Source organism: Anabas testudineus, chromosome 8 (genome assembly GCF_900324465.2).
Source record: "Anabas testudineus chromosome 8, fAnaTes1.2, whole genome shotgun sequence".
In the NCBI taxonomy this organism is placed as follows: Eukaryota; Metazoa; Chordata; class Actinopteri; order Anabantiformes; family Anabantidae; genus Anabas; species Anabas testudineus.
Genome location: NC_046617.1, coordinates 9207362 through 9225794, shown reverse-complemented (window position 1 = coordinate 9225794; position 18433 = coordinate 9207362). Strand labels below are relative to the sequence as shown.

Sequence of the window (18433 nt, the reverse complement as noted above, 5' to 3'; positions counted from 1 at the left end):
GCAGCAACAGGGAGTGGTGTCTTACTGTACGCAGCCAAAACTGACATCCTGCCACAGGAAACTTTAGAAAACCTCAATGGAAAACAACAAGGGTGTTATTTTCGAGCAACATCGCCATTTCTGCGTTCAGTGCTGATCCAGCCTTCTCTGTATTTTAGTTTCTCTCTCTCAGCCTGCACAAGGCCTGATCTGGTCATATTGTAATGGTGGGTCGATTAGAGGCTTCTTTAACAAGGTTCACTGTGGTTGCATCTCGTGAATTCACCTGCCCTGACCCAGTCCATGTGGATTTCATCTTCGAATGTGGAGGCCGGTCTTTAGAGGCCTTTTCACATTAAAGTGAGACAGCTGGGCCAGGTTGGGAGGCTTTTAAAAGCAGAACTTTTGCTAAATTATTTCTGAGAATGCATAATATATGACCCTGAGAGATCATGAGGGGAAGCAGGGGGGGGGGGGGGGGTGAGGAAAAGAAGGCATGAAGGGCATGAAATCTCTGTAGCCTCCTCGTGCATTTCACTCTTTTTTTCCTCTTTTACATACATTCACAGATTTCACTCACTCCTCCCTTTGCACATCCTTGAGAAGTAGTTAGTGCTCACACGTGTGTGCACTGTAAGTCATCTCATCCACTGGTCCGAGTGTAATAAAAGAGGCAGTGCTTTGGGTGCAGATGATGCCACTTATCGCCACCATGGTTACACACAGTATACTGTAATCTGCTGTGTGTCACGTGAGTGTTGCTGTTTACCAGGAATAGTTTCCCCTCATTGTTTGCAGCACTTACATCAAATGACTGTAAGCTGGATGTCGAATCAGGTCTGCGTGTTTAGATTCAGATTAATCTGGCTGCATTTGACATTTTTGAACTAACGCTGTCGGTCCCGTTTGCTGCTGCACGACTCCTCTCAAATAGATCGCCTGAGGTTTGATTTGTCTCCTCGGTTGGTTCTAAATGGGGTTGCATTATGCCATCTTTATTGGCGGTGTCTCATCTGATGATGTGAGTTGGCCTCACATTGATTATTACCATTGCTGTAGTTTATTTTAACCTGGCCCCAGCAGACGCGCCGAGCTCAGACTGCATGCAGAGGCGTCGTACAACTGCAGTTATTCTAGTTTACTCTGAATGTGAACCAAATGAGTAGGTTAGGATTAGGTGGGATTAATATTCTCCTTTCTTGTCTTCGAATCAATACCTAAAAACTAAGATGTTACCATTCTCCTCACAACATTTGCAGGGTGAAAACATAACATCTTATTCACTCATCCGTAGATAGAAACAGGTGTCGCCTTTATTATAACCAGTATTATTATCATTTAGATCAAATGTAAATTATTATTATGATGTCACAATAACAAAACAGCTACACTTTCTCCGATCCTGAAGATTATATGTGAGTGTCTAGTGTGCAGTTAAATGTCTGGTAAGACTTTTCTCTGCACCGTTCTGCATAGCAACAAATCACCTGATCTGATTTAAAGCACCAGAAGCTGGAATCAGTCTGTATAATCCAGTTGCAGAGATGGATACTGTACAGGATGATACTGAGTCAGGCCCACACTTCCATTCCAACCTGCACCACCTATGGCCAAGGAAAGATGTGCACAGACTTTAGCACAGCACTGTACTCATCTGTTGAAGTTAAATATATACAAGTGATATGAATAAAGCTGTAGCAGCCAGCACTCTGCAATGTGTCATTTTACTTGGCTGTAGGTGGCTACAGTGGTTTTACGATGTTGTTATATTAGACTCATCGAATTCTTTGTTTCCCAATATTGTTCAAAAGGGTCAACATGGTTTAAACTTTGTTTTTTCAGATGTTGTACTTTAGTTTTATTAATATTTAGTATCCAGAAGTGGTCGTGCTTCTTTTCCAAAGATATGCTGATATGTATGTGCAGTAACCACTGTTGAAACTAACTTCAGATTTGACTTTTTAAGCTGGATCATCACACATTTAAGAGGTGAAGATAATAATGAATTGATGGGTGATGTTCACCTCTTTCAGATGGGCTCCGTTGAGCTCCCTCTTGTGGAGATCCCACACTCTCCTACATGGCAGAGCGAGGATTTAAGTTCTGAGCTCGGTGGGACCTGATGTAGACGTGTCTCATAATCAAACTGTAGACCTGTGCACAAAAATGTGAAACGTTTCGACCTAAACTCTTTGAAACTGTCAAAATAAGGCGATTGCGCGCGCAAGAGACTGGATTTAATTGTACACGCACACGGTGGCGTGCACGCCGTTTGTGGGCTTTATTGCGATTGCGCCCTCGCAGTCTTGAATTTGTCCCGCGGATGCGTTTGAGAGGGGAAGAGCTTCTCCCGTCTGCAGCCACCGCAGAAGTGATCTGGAAGCGATGCGCACGGCGAAGTCTCCACCGGCGACCTCGGTAAACAAAGGGCAAGACAGACGAAAGTGTAGGCGAAACGTCGGCAGCGAGCCCTCGTCACAGCTCAGTGTTTCCAGTGTTTTGCAGCACATGCCTCCAGAGAGCTAATCGGAGAAGGTCGCGTGTGGAGAGCAGCGTCTGGCTCGTTATTCCAGGACGGATCACACGCCGCCGTGCGCTCCGGTGATGGACCCGCAGTGATCCAGGGGAGAGGACGAGCCGCTCTGGACGTCAACAAGTCCGCCGTGCTGTGAGAAGATGGGCTGTTTTTCCACCGTGGAGGGGAGGGCTTTGCTGTAACACCGGTGGATCATGGCAGGGGTGCACGCTTCAGATGCGGCGTCGGGACAATTTTCGGACCCTGCCATCGGCGTCCCGCCAGCCCAGGGCGCGACCAACGCAGCGGGAATCACCGGCGATGGAGCCCCGCTGCCCTCGATCGGTGCCCGGGCGTATTTGGATGTGTCGGCCGCTCCCCAGGGCTACGGGGCCGAAGGAGTTTACACCAATGGACGGTACAGGGAGCACGGCAGTCCAAGAATCGGGAGTGGCAGCCGTGATAATTCCGCCGAGAGAAGTCATGGAGCCGGAAATGCACCTTGCGGCATCATGAAGGTTGGTTGATTGAAACACTTTATTCTCCTTGTGGATGATTGTCAAGGTGACACGGGAGGCTGAGTGTGAGTGTGGCTCAGGAAACAAGAACAAGCTATAGAAACGAGTGGTGATGGTGCAGACGGAGTTTCAGCGGGGACCCCAAATGATGGGGGATGAAGCTGCTTTATTTCAGGAACTCTCTGTAGAAGTTAGAATTAACTTTATGTCCTCTGCAGCCTTGATGTCTCCTCTTCTAACATAAGCGACACTAATCAGGAATAATGATGACTCAGTCTCCCACAGAATAAGGACGCATGTCAGACACTTGGCCGTGGTGTTAACTAGATGTGCTGCAGGATCTGTCTGGAAGACCTGTCATTCTCAAACATCCACATTTCCACGTTCAACCCCTGCACAATGAATGCCAGTGTAGCAGCAGGGTTGGTGAGAGCATCTTGACAGTTTGCACTCTGTGGTAGAGTTGCTATTGTTGTAGAAACCCTATTGTGTGCAGTTTAATATAGTGCACAACAGCACAGTAACAGACCAGTGCAGCAGACTAACTATAGTAGTGCAGTAGAAGAAGTGTATTCTGTTGTGATATGTGTTGCGTTTTCTTTTCTTTCTTTCTTTTTTTTTTTTTTACGAGACTTATAAAATATTTATTGGATGAGCTGGAGCAGGCTGCAGCTAGAGTTAAATTTTTAACACCTCACATTGTAGATAGAATAGCAAGTCTTTAAACAGAACCCGCGCTGAATGTGTTGTGCGTTGATACTTTAGTTTAATATAAACTTGATTTGTGGGCTGGGGGCAGGACACCTTTTCTCCGCACAGCTCCTTCAGCTATGGGTGATGGTGTAATTTGAATATTTCTATCGAGTGCCCGGCTCTAATTAGGGCTCCCTTTACTGGAGGTTAATTAACTGGTCTTCCACACACTGACACAGGCAAGATGGAAACTTTCCTCATCTGATTTATACAATGGAAGCTCATGTGGTACTTTTAGCACACAAGAATGCCTTGTTTTTACAGTACAGTGTGCAGTGAGTTAGCATGACAGGCTGCATAATGGGGTCCTTGGTGGAGATAGAAGTATTGCGTAGGTGGGGACACACTGTAGAGTTGCATTCTGTCATGTCAGACCTAGTTTGCTTAGCAACTGACACAAAACACTGGCTAATTCATTGCTACCCCCATTACTAGATTCCCTGTGGATGTGGGCAAACACAATGCACTACCCCACAAACATGTGCATTTAGGGACACAGACGTTCAGATACACTCTCTGCTACTTATTCCATGTTGTCAATCCACTGGAATCCAAACAAACATTTGTTCCTCATAAAAAATGAATATTGAAATGTCATAGGCCTCAAAAGAATTCAATACCTCCTCTCTTCACCGAACAATTAGTCAATCTCTGTGAAGCTCATGAGCAAATCATGAGAGCAAAGCTGAAGGTGATTGTACTGTTTAAATATGATTGATAACAAACCTTCAAAGACTCTTTCTCTGAATATCATGTTCAGAATGATGTTAGAAAGTGATCCTGCTGAGCTGGGCTAGCATGATGTGATGAAATACAGCAAATTCCCCCGTTGGGTCACTTTAAATAACCAGAAACGGCTCTAAAATGAATCATCATTGACGAGCCACATGATCATACATAGCTTGTAGCTGGGGCACATCGTACATTGTAGTTTCGTTCACTGATGCACGCTCTCACCACACTGAAGAAAAAACTCTGTGTCTTATATAGAATATACTTACTCCGACCTCAGCGCGATCCTTTACCATACAGTTTGTTGCTCTAGAGAGATGCACTGACACTTCTGACAATCTACTCTTGCTGGGCAGCCTTGTGCACTTGGCTTCCATACACCTTTGTGAAATAAAGTGAAAGCTGAGTTATGTGAAAGACAACATTTGAAACCTGTCAGCTGACTGAAGTAATAAAGCGCAAGGTAACTGCACTATTTGAGGGAGGTTGTGGAATTCCCTTCTTTTATTGTCGGTTTAGTCGTCTGTGCTGTTAACAACTATTTTCAAAGATGTGAAAAAGTACGGCTCGCGACCTTGATACTTTTTCTTACATTCAGCAGGTGTAACCATATTCATAGTCATGACTTTGAGCAGAGCATGGTGGGAAACCTGTTGGAGTATTCTATACTATTACATATACATGCAGCACACATATGTGCCTACACACGGGCTCCTGGTTCACAGCAATAAGGAATTACAACACTGCATTACCTCCTTAATTTGCCCCCCCCAACAAAGACGTCTTACGACAGAGTAGTTTGTGTGTCTGTCCCTAAAGCAGGGATCCAACCTTTTCCTCTTGTCATTTCCTCAGCAGGGTGACAGTGTCATGGTGGAGAGGCTGCAAAGTGGCTGGAGGGGGGTTTGTGATGCAGCCTTGTTATGTAATGCTGGACTGTGGACAGCTGCAAGGCTGGCTCCAGCCTGGCTGCCGGGCGGAGGGAACTGACAACCAGCACAACTAGAGAGGGAGCAAACAGGGTTCTACCACAAATTTAAAGATGCGAGTACGGCATCTAAGAATCTCCCGTACGTTTTCCTTCTCTTTAACTTCTTATTCTCCCCCTCCTTAACCTTAGCAACAGATAAAGGTCATGGGTTTATTTCCAGATAACCGCAAGAAAACATAAAGTCCACATTTAAAAGTAATCAAAATAGAAGGAAAGACAGTAAATGATGTAACATTGTTAATGTCTTCCGTGATGACAGTCAGGTGTGTCTTGTCAATTATATCTGGAGCCGCTATTTAAAGGAGAGATTGGGAGACTGTGTTCTGTTTCCGAAAGGATTCAGAAGTTCACAGACTTAAAAACAGCAAACCTGAGACAGTATTTTGGTGCCCATGGTGTCTCCAAACCTCCCTCTGTAAAGCGAAGCATTCTGCGACATAAAAAAAACTAAAAATGATGTCAAACCAGCACAGGCACCGAAATGCTCCTTCCAATCTCAAAGTCCTCCACTCCTCCACTCACCGGCCATATAAATAGAAAGAGCAGCATCGTACTGTGTTTGACCACCTCTGACCCTGATAACAGCTGCCACACATCGTGCCAGTGACTCAACAGAAGACCTGCAGTGTCTCAGCGTTAAAGCTGTCCTTGCACACATTAGTGCCTTTCATAATTGCCCAAGGTTGATGGTTGCCCAAGTCCTTTTAATGGTACATTCAGGTTCATCCCACAGAGGTGCAGGGAGATTGACATTAAGGGTAGTCACCTGATCATTTAGGAAATTTTATTTGAATGCTCCTAGAAACACTTCTGGAACATTCTTGATGGAAGCTGATGTGAAGCTTGAACTCTGGCTTCGATACTACAGATCAAATTAATAGTTATTTGCAGCCCTAATGCAATAAAGTAGAGATCAATATTTTCAGGACATCTGACATTAGCTGTTTAACATTAGAATCACCTTTCTAATATTGTGGGGGTCCCCCCTTACACATTGAGGCATAGACTCTGCAAGCCCTGAAAGTGTAGGGTTGGTATCTGGTACCAAGACATCAGCAGTATATTCTTTCAATCAGGAGGGCATCTTTGGCTCTGACTTGTTTTTATAGCACATCCCACAGCTGCTCAATTAGATTTAGACCTTTAGAATTTGAGGTGTTGGAAACTCCTGAGTACATTTTACCAGCCCTAGGATGGAAAAGGAAACATCAGACAAGGACACCTTTTGACATTGCAGCTTGATCCAATTCTATTGCTTATGTGACCTTTTATAGGTGCTTCAAGCAGTGGAGCGGGGTCAGTATTGGCACTCTCACTGGTCTATGGCTATGCAGCCACATACTCAATGCACGGTCATCCACGGTCAGCCTGTGAAGCCCTAATCTCATGTAGTGCAACTCCATATCACTAAACAGTAGGACACACAGCCTAGTGTCTGAACCAGGTACTACATAGCTTTAATCAGCCACAGAAGTTTATTGGTTTCAAATCCTGAAATTAATGGGCAGTGCTGAGGTGACTTGATCTAAATCAATTCAAGAATGTAAGGTTGGTGGACTGTGGTGTATTGTGCAAAGCACAGCCTGAATTTCAGTTGCTGGATGAGCTTCACTGTCAGGTCGCCTCGGCTCCCGGCATGGATTTAGCTGACCCCTTTCAGGACTGAGGACACCTCGGCACCAGCCTGAACAAATAACACTGATTACATATAGTGGGATCATCTGAGATGATGATGATGATGATGATGATGGTGATGAGAATTGGAATAAGCACCTATCCACGCCTCACTGCTCATATAAAAGGCTTTTTGTGGAGTAAGAGCCTCCTCCAGAAATTTAATTTAAAGTAATGGAATTTGAGAATGTATGGGTATAAATCCCAGACGTTTAAAAAACGAACATCTCTTTTATGGATTTTAAAGAGCACGTGTAATTCCCATGTGTCTTGCAGCAGCACCCCGTAGTGAACACTTAGATATTTTTGGAATATGGGTCTGCACTGCGTTGAAAAGGAGGCAGCAGAAGATGTGAAGTGGTGATTACAGACGTCTGGGGCTGCTGAATCATTGCTTGCTCTCTTGGCTGGGTCTCTCTCTAAGCAGCAATCTGCAAAACACAAACATCTCACATAGACTCTTCAGTATTTGAATCCACAAGTCAAGGAATGTGTTGAGAGGGAAACACAGAGGTTGAAATGTTTTTTTCTATGAATACAAGATTTCAAATGTTCTGATTGGCCATTTTGTGGAAGTCTTCCAGTCGGCTATACTCTGCACGAAACAGTGGTTGTCTGCAAACACCGCTATTAACCGCTGTCTTTAGATACTGTCTCAGTAAACTGTGGAGAAAGATGTGAAAAACAGGGGCTTAATGACATATCCAAATTTATAAAAACGTGGTGTTATATCTTGCACACACACGGCTCTTCTCGTGGCTTCAGCTTCATAAATTACGCTTGCTACATTGAAGAGGCAGACACGGGCCAACTGTCAGTATTATGTAATAACTCACCGGTACCATTCCCAATTCTTTCACCCACCCAGACACAGTTGGAACAACACTGACCTACAGCAATAACTTAGCTGAAAACCCTGCTGCAAACTGCGGCAGGGTGTGAAAACGGTTTTTCGTGAAGTAAAAACATTGCTTGAAGTGTGTTGCAGCCTGTTATTGTATACATTGTTTTGTGGTTTATGTGGGAAAAGCACTGTTTGTTTGTTTTTTTTTTTTTTTAACCTTTCTTTATGATGCTTGTGGGAGGAGATGTTCAACCGAAGCAGAAGCAGGACATGTTGTACTGTATGTCTGCCGCACTCAAGCCTTGAGTTTCATACTCTGCCATATTACAGATGTAAGTGTGAATCTCACATTTTCCCAGAGTAATCCCACTGATGGGAGCGAAACATAGGAGATGAGCTGTCCCTGTTTCTTTGGGTTTCTTTCATCACGCAACTTAATTAAAAAGTGCAGAAAAGGATCGTAGCAGGCAAGACCGGTGCCAATTCCTCAGTGGCCTTGCTTTATTTACTCAGACAGTCAATCTGTTAGGTTTGGCCTGCCGGAGGGAGTGCGCTGTCTCCACATCCACACCATTTCATTCTTCTCTTTCTCCCCCTGTTGCTCAAGCTGAGACCAGAGAAAATGATTAGCAGAGGTACCGGTGTGATAGGTGGACTGGGACATGCACACAGTATATGTGCACGTGTTGTTATTTTCAGTTGCGGCATATGAAATAACTGTGGTGACTGTTAATTGTGAATTTAGGAGCTTTCTGGCAACGTACTACATCAGCTTTTGTCACAGAAACACAGAAATGTCGAAAAGAGTGTGAAATGTGACAGAAAACAAAACCCTTCAAGACTGTCTTGAGACAATGCAGTGAGAGAAATCTAATAATAGAAAAGTCAAATGGCTGAAAATAGATGCCAACGTTTGTTATCTTGTGGTTCGAGGTTTAAACACAACATAACATAACCCATAACCTCATGACATAAAACCTCCTTTAAAATAATTGAGGTACTGATTCACACTAAATAAACCTAAGCTGAACAATATATTGGGATTTTTTTAGTTTGTTCTCTACCATTTATTTTAATAACAACAGCAGTGTCATACTTTGTGCAGTGCACAATCTTTGCTATAACTATTAATTAAAAAAGAATAGGAAAACTCAAGTGTGTACAGACGTGGCAGTGTGCCATGTACTACTTCTCCTTCAACCAAACAAATCTACATGAATTAGCCACGTAGCAGTTATCACTATTTTAACTCAAAGTGCATGCTACTGCAGTTTAAATACAGTTATTAGTGATACAGTGATAGAGGTTTTATTCTGGAGGTAAAAAAAAAAAAAAGACCTTCTAGCTTTCTTACCCTGTATTCTGGGTTTTTTCTGTCCCTTGTTAGTGTTGTTCCTGTGTTTGCTCAACTTTGCTGTATTTGCTTTTTTTTTTTTTTCCCTTGCATTCTACCAGTCTTGCGTCCTGTCTACCCTTGCAGCATGTTGAGATTCACTCAACCACAGACCTCAGCTTATTTATAGATTTTCTAATCGTCGGCTCGAGCTTATATGTTGTTCATCTTATGGAAAGATGAACGACAATAAATGTTTGCCTTGCTTTTGAGGTCTACAAGGCATGTCAGCTTACTGCGATTTCTGGTTGGTGTTGATTGATATCACAATGAGATTATCTCCTAATCAGTTTGCAGGTTTCAGTCATGCACGGTAAACACAGCAGTGCTATCAAACCTCAGTATTTCTTTCTGAAGCATAGAGTCACGTAACAGCCAAATAACAGAAGCTGGTGCTGCATGTCTGGTTTGATTAATAGTCTTTAGTTTCCTTGTTATCTGATGAGACAGATATATATTTTAAACTGAATTGGCAATTAAAACAAGAACATCTGGTGCCACTAACAGGTTAAACTACGACAGCCAGCTTGCATGTTAGCATGATCACCGTGAGCATGTTACTACCCTGACTCCAGCTTTGGCTCACAGCCGAGCTGCTAGGATGGTTATAGAGTCTTTAGGTGTGGAATTTGCAGCTCTTTGCAAAAACGTGATGCAAGGTGCACGATGCATTGGGTAAAAGTCATACTGAAAACAACAAATGTTACTGTGGCTAAAATGTGATATGTCATCAGGTTTCTTTCTACCAAATGTGCAACTGTAGCACAAAGTGGCACAATTATGAAATTAACTGTCAGTATGAAAAAACAGGTTCTAGTTTTTGGGCTTTCGAGTGACAGAGGCGGATGTGAACAACACGGGCCAGTGTATTTTTCAGGCTAATTTTAATCTGCTGGATTAGTGTGTGATGTATGTCATTTTACCAGTGTGGTTGATGATACCCACTGGTACACAGACTGTGCCAGGGAGTCACAGATGGTGCCATTTTTCTTTTTGCCTGGGCACATTTCGCATAAGATGAGGAAATGTTGGCTTTAAGCAAAGGAGCAGAGCATGCATGTTTCCACAGTTTGATTCAAGAATTGACAGTTTTTACGAACCCTTTTTTTTTTTTATTAGAAATAAAACTTTTATGTTAACCGCTTTTGTGGATGTTTTTTGTGTATCTGTATCTTTTTTTTTTTATAACTTGCTCATAGATGTGATAACTGCCCACACATTTAAAAGAAATATGCGCCTTTATTGATGAGCTATTCTTACACTGCAACACCTACACTATCTTAATAAGACATGGAACCAGATTTTCCAGGAGATAGTGCTTTTCAAAGTTGCTGTTTTTACTGTACATTCCAAGCTACTGCACAGATGTTGCTGAGGCCCCTTTGCCTGAGGTGTTTTAAACATCGAGAACCTGCTGTTTGTCGTGCAGCCGCGTCCTCGTTCATGCTGCCTGTGACCTAGTGTACATTGCCCCGGGGTGTCTTTCTGCAGGTTACAGTACAAGCACGGGCATGTCACTCAGACATTCCAGCGACGGTCACACCAGCACACACACAAACACACAATTTATGTCTCTGCAGCTAAATCACAGTACGTTATTGACAGATTGTTCTCCTGAGGGAATCACATATCACTCTTTTACATTCTACAAATGTGATGTCAGCTTAAGAAAGAAAAGCTCTATGTCTGTGTGCTGTTCCATGTATGGATGAAATACAGTACTATATGTGCGTAGTGGCAGAAAGGCTTCACTCTGCTCTGAGAATATATAAGAAATGAGTTTGGGGATTGCAGGATTAGGTGCACTGGTCTCATGGGATTCCAGATTTATGTGCTCAGGGCCTCTGATCTGCTAGACATTCACTGATGAATGAAGTGGGCATTAGTTTGCATATTTCATATGTATGTTTTCTCTGAAAGTATATATTTTGTGTGAAGAAAGGTGGGCAGACTGTGCTTTGCCGTGACTTTGAAATGAGAGATTTTATCGTGTTCTTTGCATTGCATATGTAGGAGTTTAGAGAGAGAGATCCAGACTTCATGCTGTGAAATGCGATACTGCGCAGCTAAGGATGGAAAATAAGAGAGGAAGAGAAACTAAGAGGGCATAATGATAGAGAGGGATTTCATTTCTGTTAGCTTTTTTTATTAAAAGTGAAGAAGTATAGTTAAGACTAGGGTACAGTTTATGATTTTATTTACGCAGGTAAAGACAATCCTTTGTCAAATGTTAATTTCATTGTTCAAAGAAGTGATAAATTCATGCATATTGCCAAATGGCTAATATGGAGTAGTAGGAGTAGTACCTCCAATAGAGCTCCTTAAGCCAGACCTCCTTACACCCTACCTTTGCCTTTGCCTTGTTCCTTGTACCCATCTAAGTCGCTTTGGGTAAAAGCGTCTGCCAAATGACTAAATGTAAATGTAGGTTAAAAACATCACTATTTAGACTTATGTAACCGTGTCATCTTTGTGGAGGTCCAGCCCGGTGTGATAGTAGATACCGACTAACCTGTGAGTTAGTGTATGTTATGTTCTACCACCTCGTGTTTATTTCTGTTTCCACAGCTGCTGTAGCTCCAGCTGAGCCTGTCGGCGAAGAGCAAACACCTTTTTTCCCTCGCAGCAAGAGGAAGATGAGTCAGGAAAAGGTCAACAAAAGTCGTAGAACAACGGCTAAACAAAGTGGTGGATAACCTTCAGTAGCATCCCTGTTGCTTTTCCAGTTCTTCGGTTGCAGTGCTGCAGGATGGATTTGCCATCCACATAGCCAATAACGTAATTGCTGTATGAGATATTACAGAATGAAGTGTAGCTTTATAGACTTAAAACCATGTAATGCATTGAAAGGAACACGCTGACTAGATTGTATTTGTGTGGTTGTCATCATCTGGAAATCATCACGGTGGTCCATTGAAGGATACGAACAATACCAACCAACAATAAACAGATAAAAAGAGAGGGGCCAGGATTCGATTGATTCTTCCGATAAACGTGCTTGAAATCTTGTAGAATTTCTTCTCTCAAATGCTTGAAAAGGATGTGAAAAAGGATTTTCAAAACGAAGTTTAGTATGCAGTAGTATGCAAAATAATGTGACTTTTAAAGAGCCACTAAACAACTCATGGCTGTGTGAATCTCCCCAACAAACAAAAAAATGACAAACAATTTGTGGTGAATGGGAAAACACAAAAACATGTCAAATCAGTGGTCTTTCAGTAAATATCCACAGACAAGGTGGATACTTTTTTTTTTAAATGCTATTGCATAATGGCAGATTCCAATTAGCCTGAACAGAGCAGGTCAGTTTGAGTAAGTGGGTACAAATTCTCAGCACAGGGTGACCTAGTTGTCAACAGCCTTGACAACATGTGGAAGAGGAGCACTCATTGTTCTGCACTGTTGCAGAGATGTAGAGCAGGAAAGACACTGTTCACCTGTTTTGTTTTTTTTTTATCCAGAATGCAATTTTAGTTTTGAGTGTGTGTGTGTGTGTGTGTGTGTGTGTGTGTGCGACAGTGGCGATGTGACAATGGCAGTGTTGGAGGAGTAAAAGGTGTTTTATTTAATGACATGATGATTGTCTATCAATATGTAGGATAATTCATCCTTATTTCTAAAAAAGATCTACTCTCATGTCCATGTGATGTAAATTGGCACAGAGGAGACTTGTTGATTGTCTTGTCCCCAGAGTGAGTTTCAGTGCTTGGACATCCTTTTTGATAAATACTGGTTATTTGTCTCGGTCTGCATGTTAAATGCCCCGTGCCGTAGCAGCGTTAAGGTAAAAACTATACAGATCAGTGTTGAGACTACTCTGTTGAGTCATTTGACAGGAAAGAAAAGGGAGGTGGGCAGGAGAAGTAGAGCAAAAGCGAGACAGCCAGAGATGGTGGGAAGTATGAAAAGGCAGAGGGACGGAGAGAGTGAAACAGAAGCAGGGCACTGTCAGTTCTACGGCTACTGTATAGGCCATTAGCACCTTCGGTTGGCTGCAGTCCTGAAAGGGAGAGGACTGCAATCTTCTGCAAACAGCCCAGTCACGAAGCAGGAGGATGCAGAGAGAGAGAGAGAGAAGGGCAACTGGGACACAGATGAAGGGAGGGAGTGAAGATGCGAAGCCATACATTTTGCATGTACATGCCTCAATAAAGACACGAGGTTGCTTCCTGTCCTCGTTTAACCTGGGTACTGTCTCTGTGTAGGCGTTGTCTCCCCATCCACGAGAGGTTTGAAATAACAAAGGCAGCCTTTTTCACCAGATGTTTCAAACCGAACAACGCTACTTGTGCGAGAGTCTCCCACAAATGCGTGTATTGATTGGCAGCTGTAATGTGCCGTGTTGAAATCATGTGTAATAAGTGGTTTAAGAAGTCAGACAAAAGAAAACGGTGTGTGTTTCCAAGAGATTCTCAGTTACAGGGATTATTTTGAAGTATACTTTAGTCTGTGTGCACAGTTTCAATGCTCGTGTTCTCAATTTAAAGTGTCAATGTCAACTTTTCTATCAACTTCTTATTTGATTTGATTGATTTGATTGATCGTTTCGGCTGCAGTTGAATTTGAAATGTCAAACCAATGATCTGGGTACAGTTTTCTGTCAGTCTTTTTTTTTTTTGGCCTTTATTGGATTTTCACAGCTTTATTCGAGTCACACGCTTTACCCTCACTGTTTACTCAACATGCAGATATTCCCAACCAATTAGAAACCAAATTAACAGAAGTTCCTTTCTCTCAACTGATATTCATGATTATAAATACACATGCAGTGAACGTCGCTCAGAGACCAAATTAAACATCTTAATTGCGCAGTACGATCCATTCTCCAGCAATGACTTTTAGACAGAGAGCTAGACAAAGAAAGTGAGATGACACATCATGTCTGAAGGAAAGTGAAGCACCCTCATCTCAATAAATCATTTTCTAAGAATTCATTATTCGGGGGAAAGATGCTCCGCTTCATGTTTATCTGATATAACGTTTCTTTACTCAACTCTGGAGTGTGTCTGCGTTTGGGGGCGTGGCTGCACATGAGCAAAGAGCACATCTGTTTTTATTAACTGAAGCTTGAGTTCTGAGAAGTGTAGGAAGTATTCCAGGAAGCTATGAATCACATGAATGAAAAGATAAGGGGCACAGCTAATACATGTCGATCTCCTCCTAATTAGTATTCACACTGTATTTGTGCACACCTCATGCAGAGATTGATAAAACTCCCCCAGGCCTTGCATATGTGCATGTGTGTACCAGTGTGAACAGGTTTGCTGTTCTGCAGTTGACTTTACTGGTGTGCTCTGCTTGTGAGAAAGATGCTGCGGAAAGAAGCATTCATGGCTCCACTACCTGTCACTTAGACTCCAGAATCCAGAGACGGATGACGAAGAGTGCAGATGAAAGGATGAGAAAAGGAGGTCTGGCTGTTTGGTTGGTTCAGAAAAAGAAAGAAAATAAACATGATGTGGGTGAGAAGTGATAATACAGATAGGGGGATGTGCAGACACATGTCTGGAGAGGTCAAGGTGAAACCTGGAGCGGGTGAGCTGCATAGCTGGATGGTAGAGGAAGACAAATGGGAAGGAAAAGAACTTCAATGTGAAACAGGAGGGTCAGCTGGATCTCGATGCTGGCCAGGCGCCATTAGATTAGCAGATAACTGCACAGCAATCCGATTACAGGCCAGTTAATCAAACGGTGATGTTATGGGCGCACTGTAGCGGAACACAGGTGAAGGCCAAACTTCACATCCCAGGGAGATTTCAGGCAATTAGCACCACCATACATTAAACCACACAGATGCATGTGTGCTGTTTGCTAACTTTGTTAAATGCTTTCCTGTCCGTGCAGGCTGTCCTTGTAAGAGGGTGTGTACTCCTCGTTCTTCTCCTGCTCGGCCCCTCCCTCTCGCATCCCAACTCACTGCCACACGAGAGAGAGAGATAGAGTAGGAGAAGAGAGGGGATCACATTTCCCAGAGTCAACGCTGCATAGGTGATATAGGAACCTGGCAGCCAGCTATCAGTTATAAGTATCTTTCAGTCCGTGCCAAGGCACCTTCATAGTGTCCTCCCCTCTTCAAGGATTCATTTCAGACTGACAGGATGACAAGTGCAGCAGTGTGTTTGTCTGCCCTGCCTTTCACCATACCTTTTGAATATTATGGTTGCTGTGTATGTAGGGTCATTAGCATGCTGGTGCAATCAGGTCAACTGCTACTTCCCTTGCTGCGGGAGCTTTTGACTAGAAATAATTGAAATAGAGGCCTGCACTGGGAAAACGTGTTATTGACTTTGCTGGAGCTGCAACATAAATTATATCCCTGCAGCCCTCACTTGGTGGAGGGACCACACACCTATAGGGTCCACGCTTTTAACAGACCACATACACTAAATACATTATTTTAAAATGAAACAAGGTGTATTGTATAACATTTATTGTATTTTATTTATTTATTAATAGAGTAGAAATCTTGGTTAATGTCTATGTATTAGTGACTTTCAGTCTACTTCACACATCATTATTATATGCAAAAAACAAAATTTTAAAGTAGAATTTACCTCCAAACATCCTTAAATAACATCAATCTGGGAACAATAAGTCCTGTCTATTATGAAAGTTGCAGAGAGCAGGTAACTATTATTTTAATAGTAAGCCTTTTTCAGTCACTTTACCTGAGTTCCTAGAAAAATGGATCCTTAATCATCTTTTAAAAAGTATATTAATCAATCAACTTACTCACTTTCTGTTGCAGTGATAACAGTTGCAGATTCACCACAAAATGCTTTGTGGCAGTAATGGGTCCTTGATTTCAGACAGAGGGAAACAGAAGCAGGCTGGATAGCTAATTAGCTGCATAAGTAGGTTTTAATGTTTCTTCAGCAGATCATCTGAAGTGAAAGCAGCTTTATGCAGAGTGCAGTGCTGCAAATGTGCAGGTCTGAATGACAACTTGTTCCACAGTCCTCACATTAGAGTGCTAATCAATCAAGGACCCACTGTCACAAAGTGAGTGTGGCAGAGGGATTTGTTTATCTCCTTGTTTAGTCGTATTTCTAATGACCTGATTTTATGAATATCAATAAACCCACTTCAGTTATTTGACAGCTTCCTTATATGTAACACGAGGGAGATAGATTTAGCTCCCAATAATCTTTGGCTGCTAAGAGATGCTTTTTTTTAGTCCTGAGTCAACCAGTAAGAGCCTTTACTTTATGGATCTGAACCAGCCACATAGACTTTGTTGTTGAGGAGAGACCAACGTTAAATAAAACCTTTATAAAGATTCAAATTGAACCAGCAAAGCGATAAAATGGATAATTCAGCAGGTCAGGAATAATTAGTCTATTGACATATTTCTGGATTTCTGGATGTGTGTGTACTCGCACATCCTCGCTGTCCTCAAAGGGATTGTTGGGGAACAGACCTGCTGTTTTTGTTTTGTAGAGAACACAGTGATCAGATGTTGGGATCGGGCTGAGTCCTCTTTTCAGACTGCAGCCAGCGGGGGCCTTGGGGTTTCCCCTTCTGACTGCAGCAACAGGCTTTTGTCTGACGAGCACAGGTTGACGACGTTGCTAGGCCGCAACAGGGTTTTTGCTGAAGCGAGGGGTGCCTCGTGTTGCTCCTGAAGTCCACCGCTCTTCATCTGGCTCTTCTTGGGTTTCGGAGGCAGTCGAGGAATGTTTGTCTAAATAGCAAGATCCCAGAGTATTTATACAATTCCCTTCACATGCACTTCTTGTTATGTAGAGCTTATACAAAGAATTATTAATATCTAAAATATGCGTTGAGTCATTGTTGAGACCTTCGCAGACAACATGATCAAAACACGTGTTTTCACTGTTGTGTGTGTGTGTGTGTGTGTGTGCGAAAAGCATTTGCCACAACCTTGAGCTGCTGTCTAGAGTCTCCAGCAGTTTGGCTTTAAGAATAGACACGTCCTCTTTTCTCTGTTAATTGCTCAACTTGATTTCAGTTTTTTTTTCTATCTCTCATTTTATTACATAGGCAGTTAAAATATTTCCATAATTAATTTTACCCATACACACCTTACTTTAACATTTTGAAATCTTACCGACGTGTCGCAGAGTCGCCTCCTCCTAATCCCCCTCTGCTTTCTTGCCAGAGAGAGGGGAGATTCAGCTGATGTAGTCGATGCATATTTTCGGTCCCTCCGCTGTGGAATGCTGTTGTTCTTCATCTTCTCTCTTTGTTTTGTCGTCTTTCTAATTCAAGCCCTCTGGCCTAGTTTAGCTCTCATGTTCGGGCCTCTTCTCGGGCCTGCTTCTCTTTGAAGGCCTCTTTTCTTTGTGTTTGCAGTTAATCATTGATGTCCATTTTCCTGATCACTTTGACAAACAAGGCTCACCCGCTGTGAGAACAACGCTGCTTGCATAACAATGAGAAATGCCCTCTTCTGAATTTCTTCACGTTTGCCAGGTGTTCGATGGAGGAGACACATAATTTCATGCCTCTATGTTGTTATCAACCCCCCCAAATTCATGGCCATCTGGCCACCTGACTGGTTCAACCAGTGATTTTCCACTTTAGTCATCCATCAAAATTCATTTTGGTGTAGATTAAAGTTCATCTCTATCAATTAGGCTGTTGAGTCATGGATAATATGTATGGTGACAAAGCACTATATAAAACTCCAGGTAGAAGGACATTGCATTAAAAATAGTACCATGGTATAAGACTAGAATATTAGAAACTAAGATTATCATGTTTTGAATGGGTGAATCCAAAATCCAAAAAAGGATCAGCTGTGAAGATTTATTGGAATCACGTGCCGTCTTTATTTAAAAAAAAGACATTCAGTCTTTTATAGCTGTTTATTTGTGTTTTCACAGAATAGCAGCCTTGTGTGGTTGAAGAGCATGACAGAAAGTGAAAGAGGACGTGCAGCTGGAAATGGTGTTCTCTTCAAAAAAGCAGAAGCTTGAAAACTGAACAATCAGCCAGAAAAAGTGGCGAGTCAGTTTTATTTGCGTGCATGTTTGAGTGAGAGAGAGAGAGAGAGAGAGAGAGAGAGAGG

At 42.5% G+C, this 18433-nt stretch overlaps 1 protein-coding gene across 1 annotated transcript in view; it reads left to right on the top strand.

Moving 5' to 3' along the window:
- The first annotated feature begins 2064 nt into the window (after positions 1-2064).
- si:ch211-210g13.5 (inactive phospholipase C-like protein 2) overlaps positions 2065-18433 on the top strand; it is a 52766-nt gene continuing 36397 nt past the window's right edge. Inside the window, exon 1 of the mRNA XM_026350840.1 lies at positions 2065-3012. Within this exon, the coding sequence (XP_026206625.1) occupies positions 2710-3012 (303 nt within the window). The 5' untranslated portion in view covers positions 2065-2709. The remainder of the gene's footprint in view (positions 3013-18433) is intronic.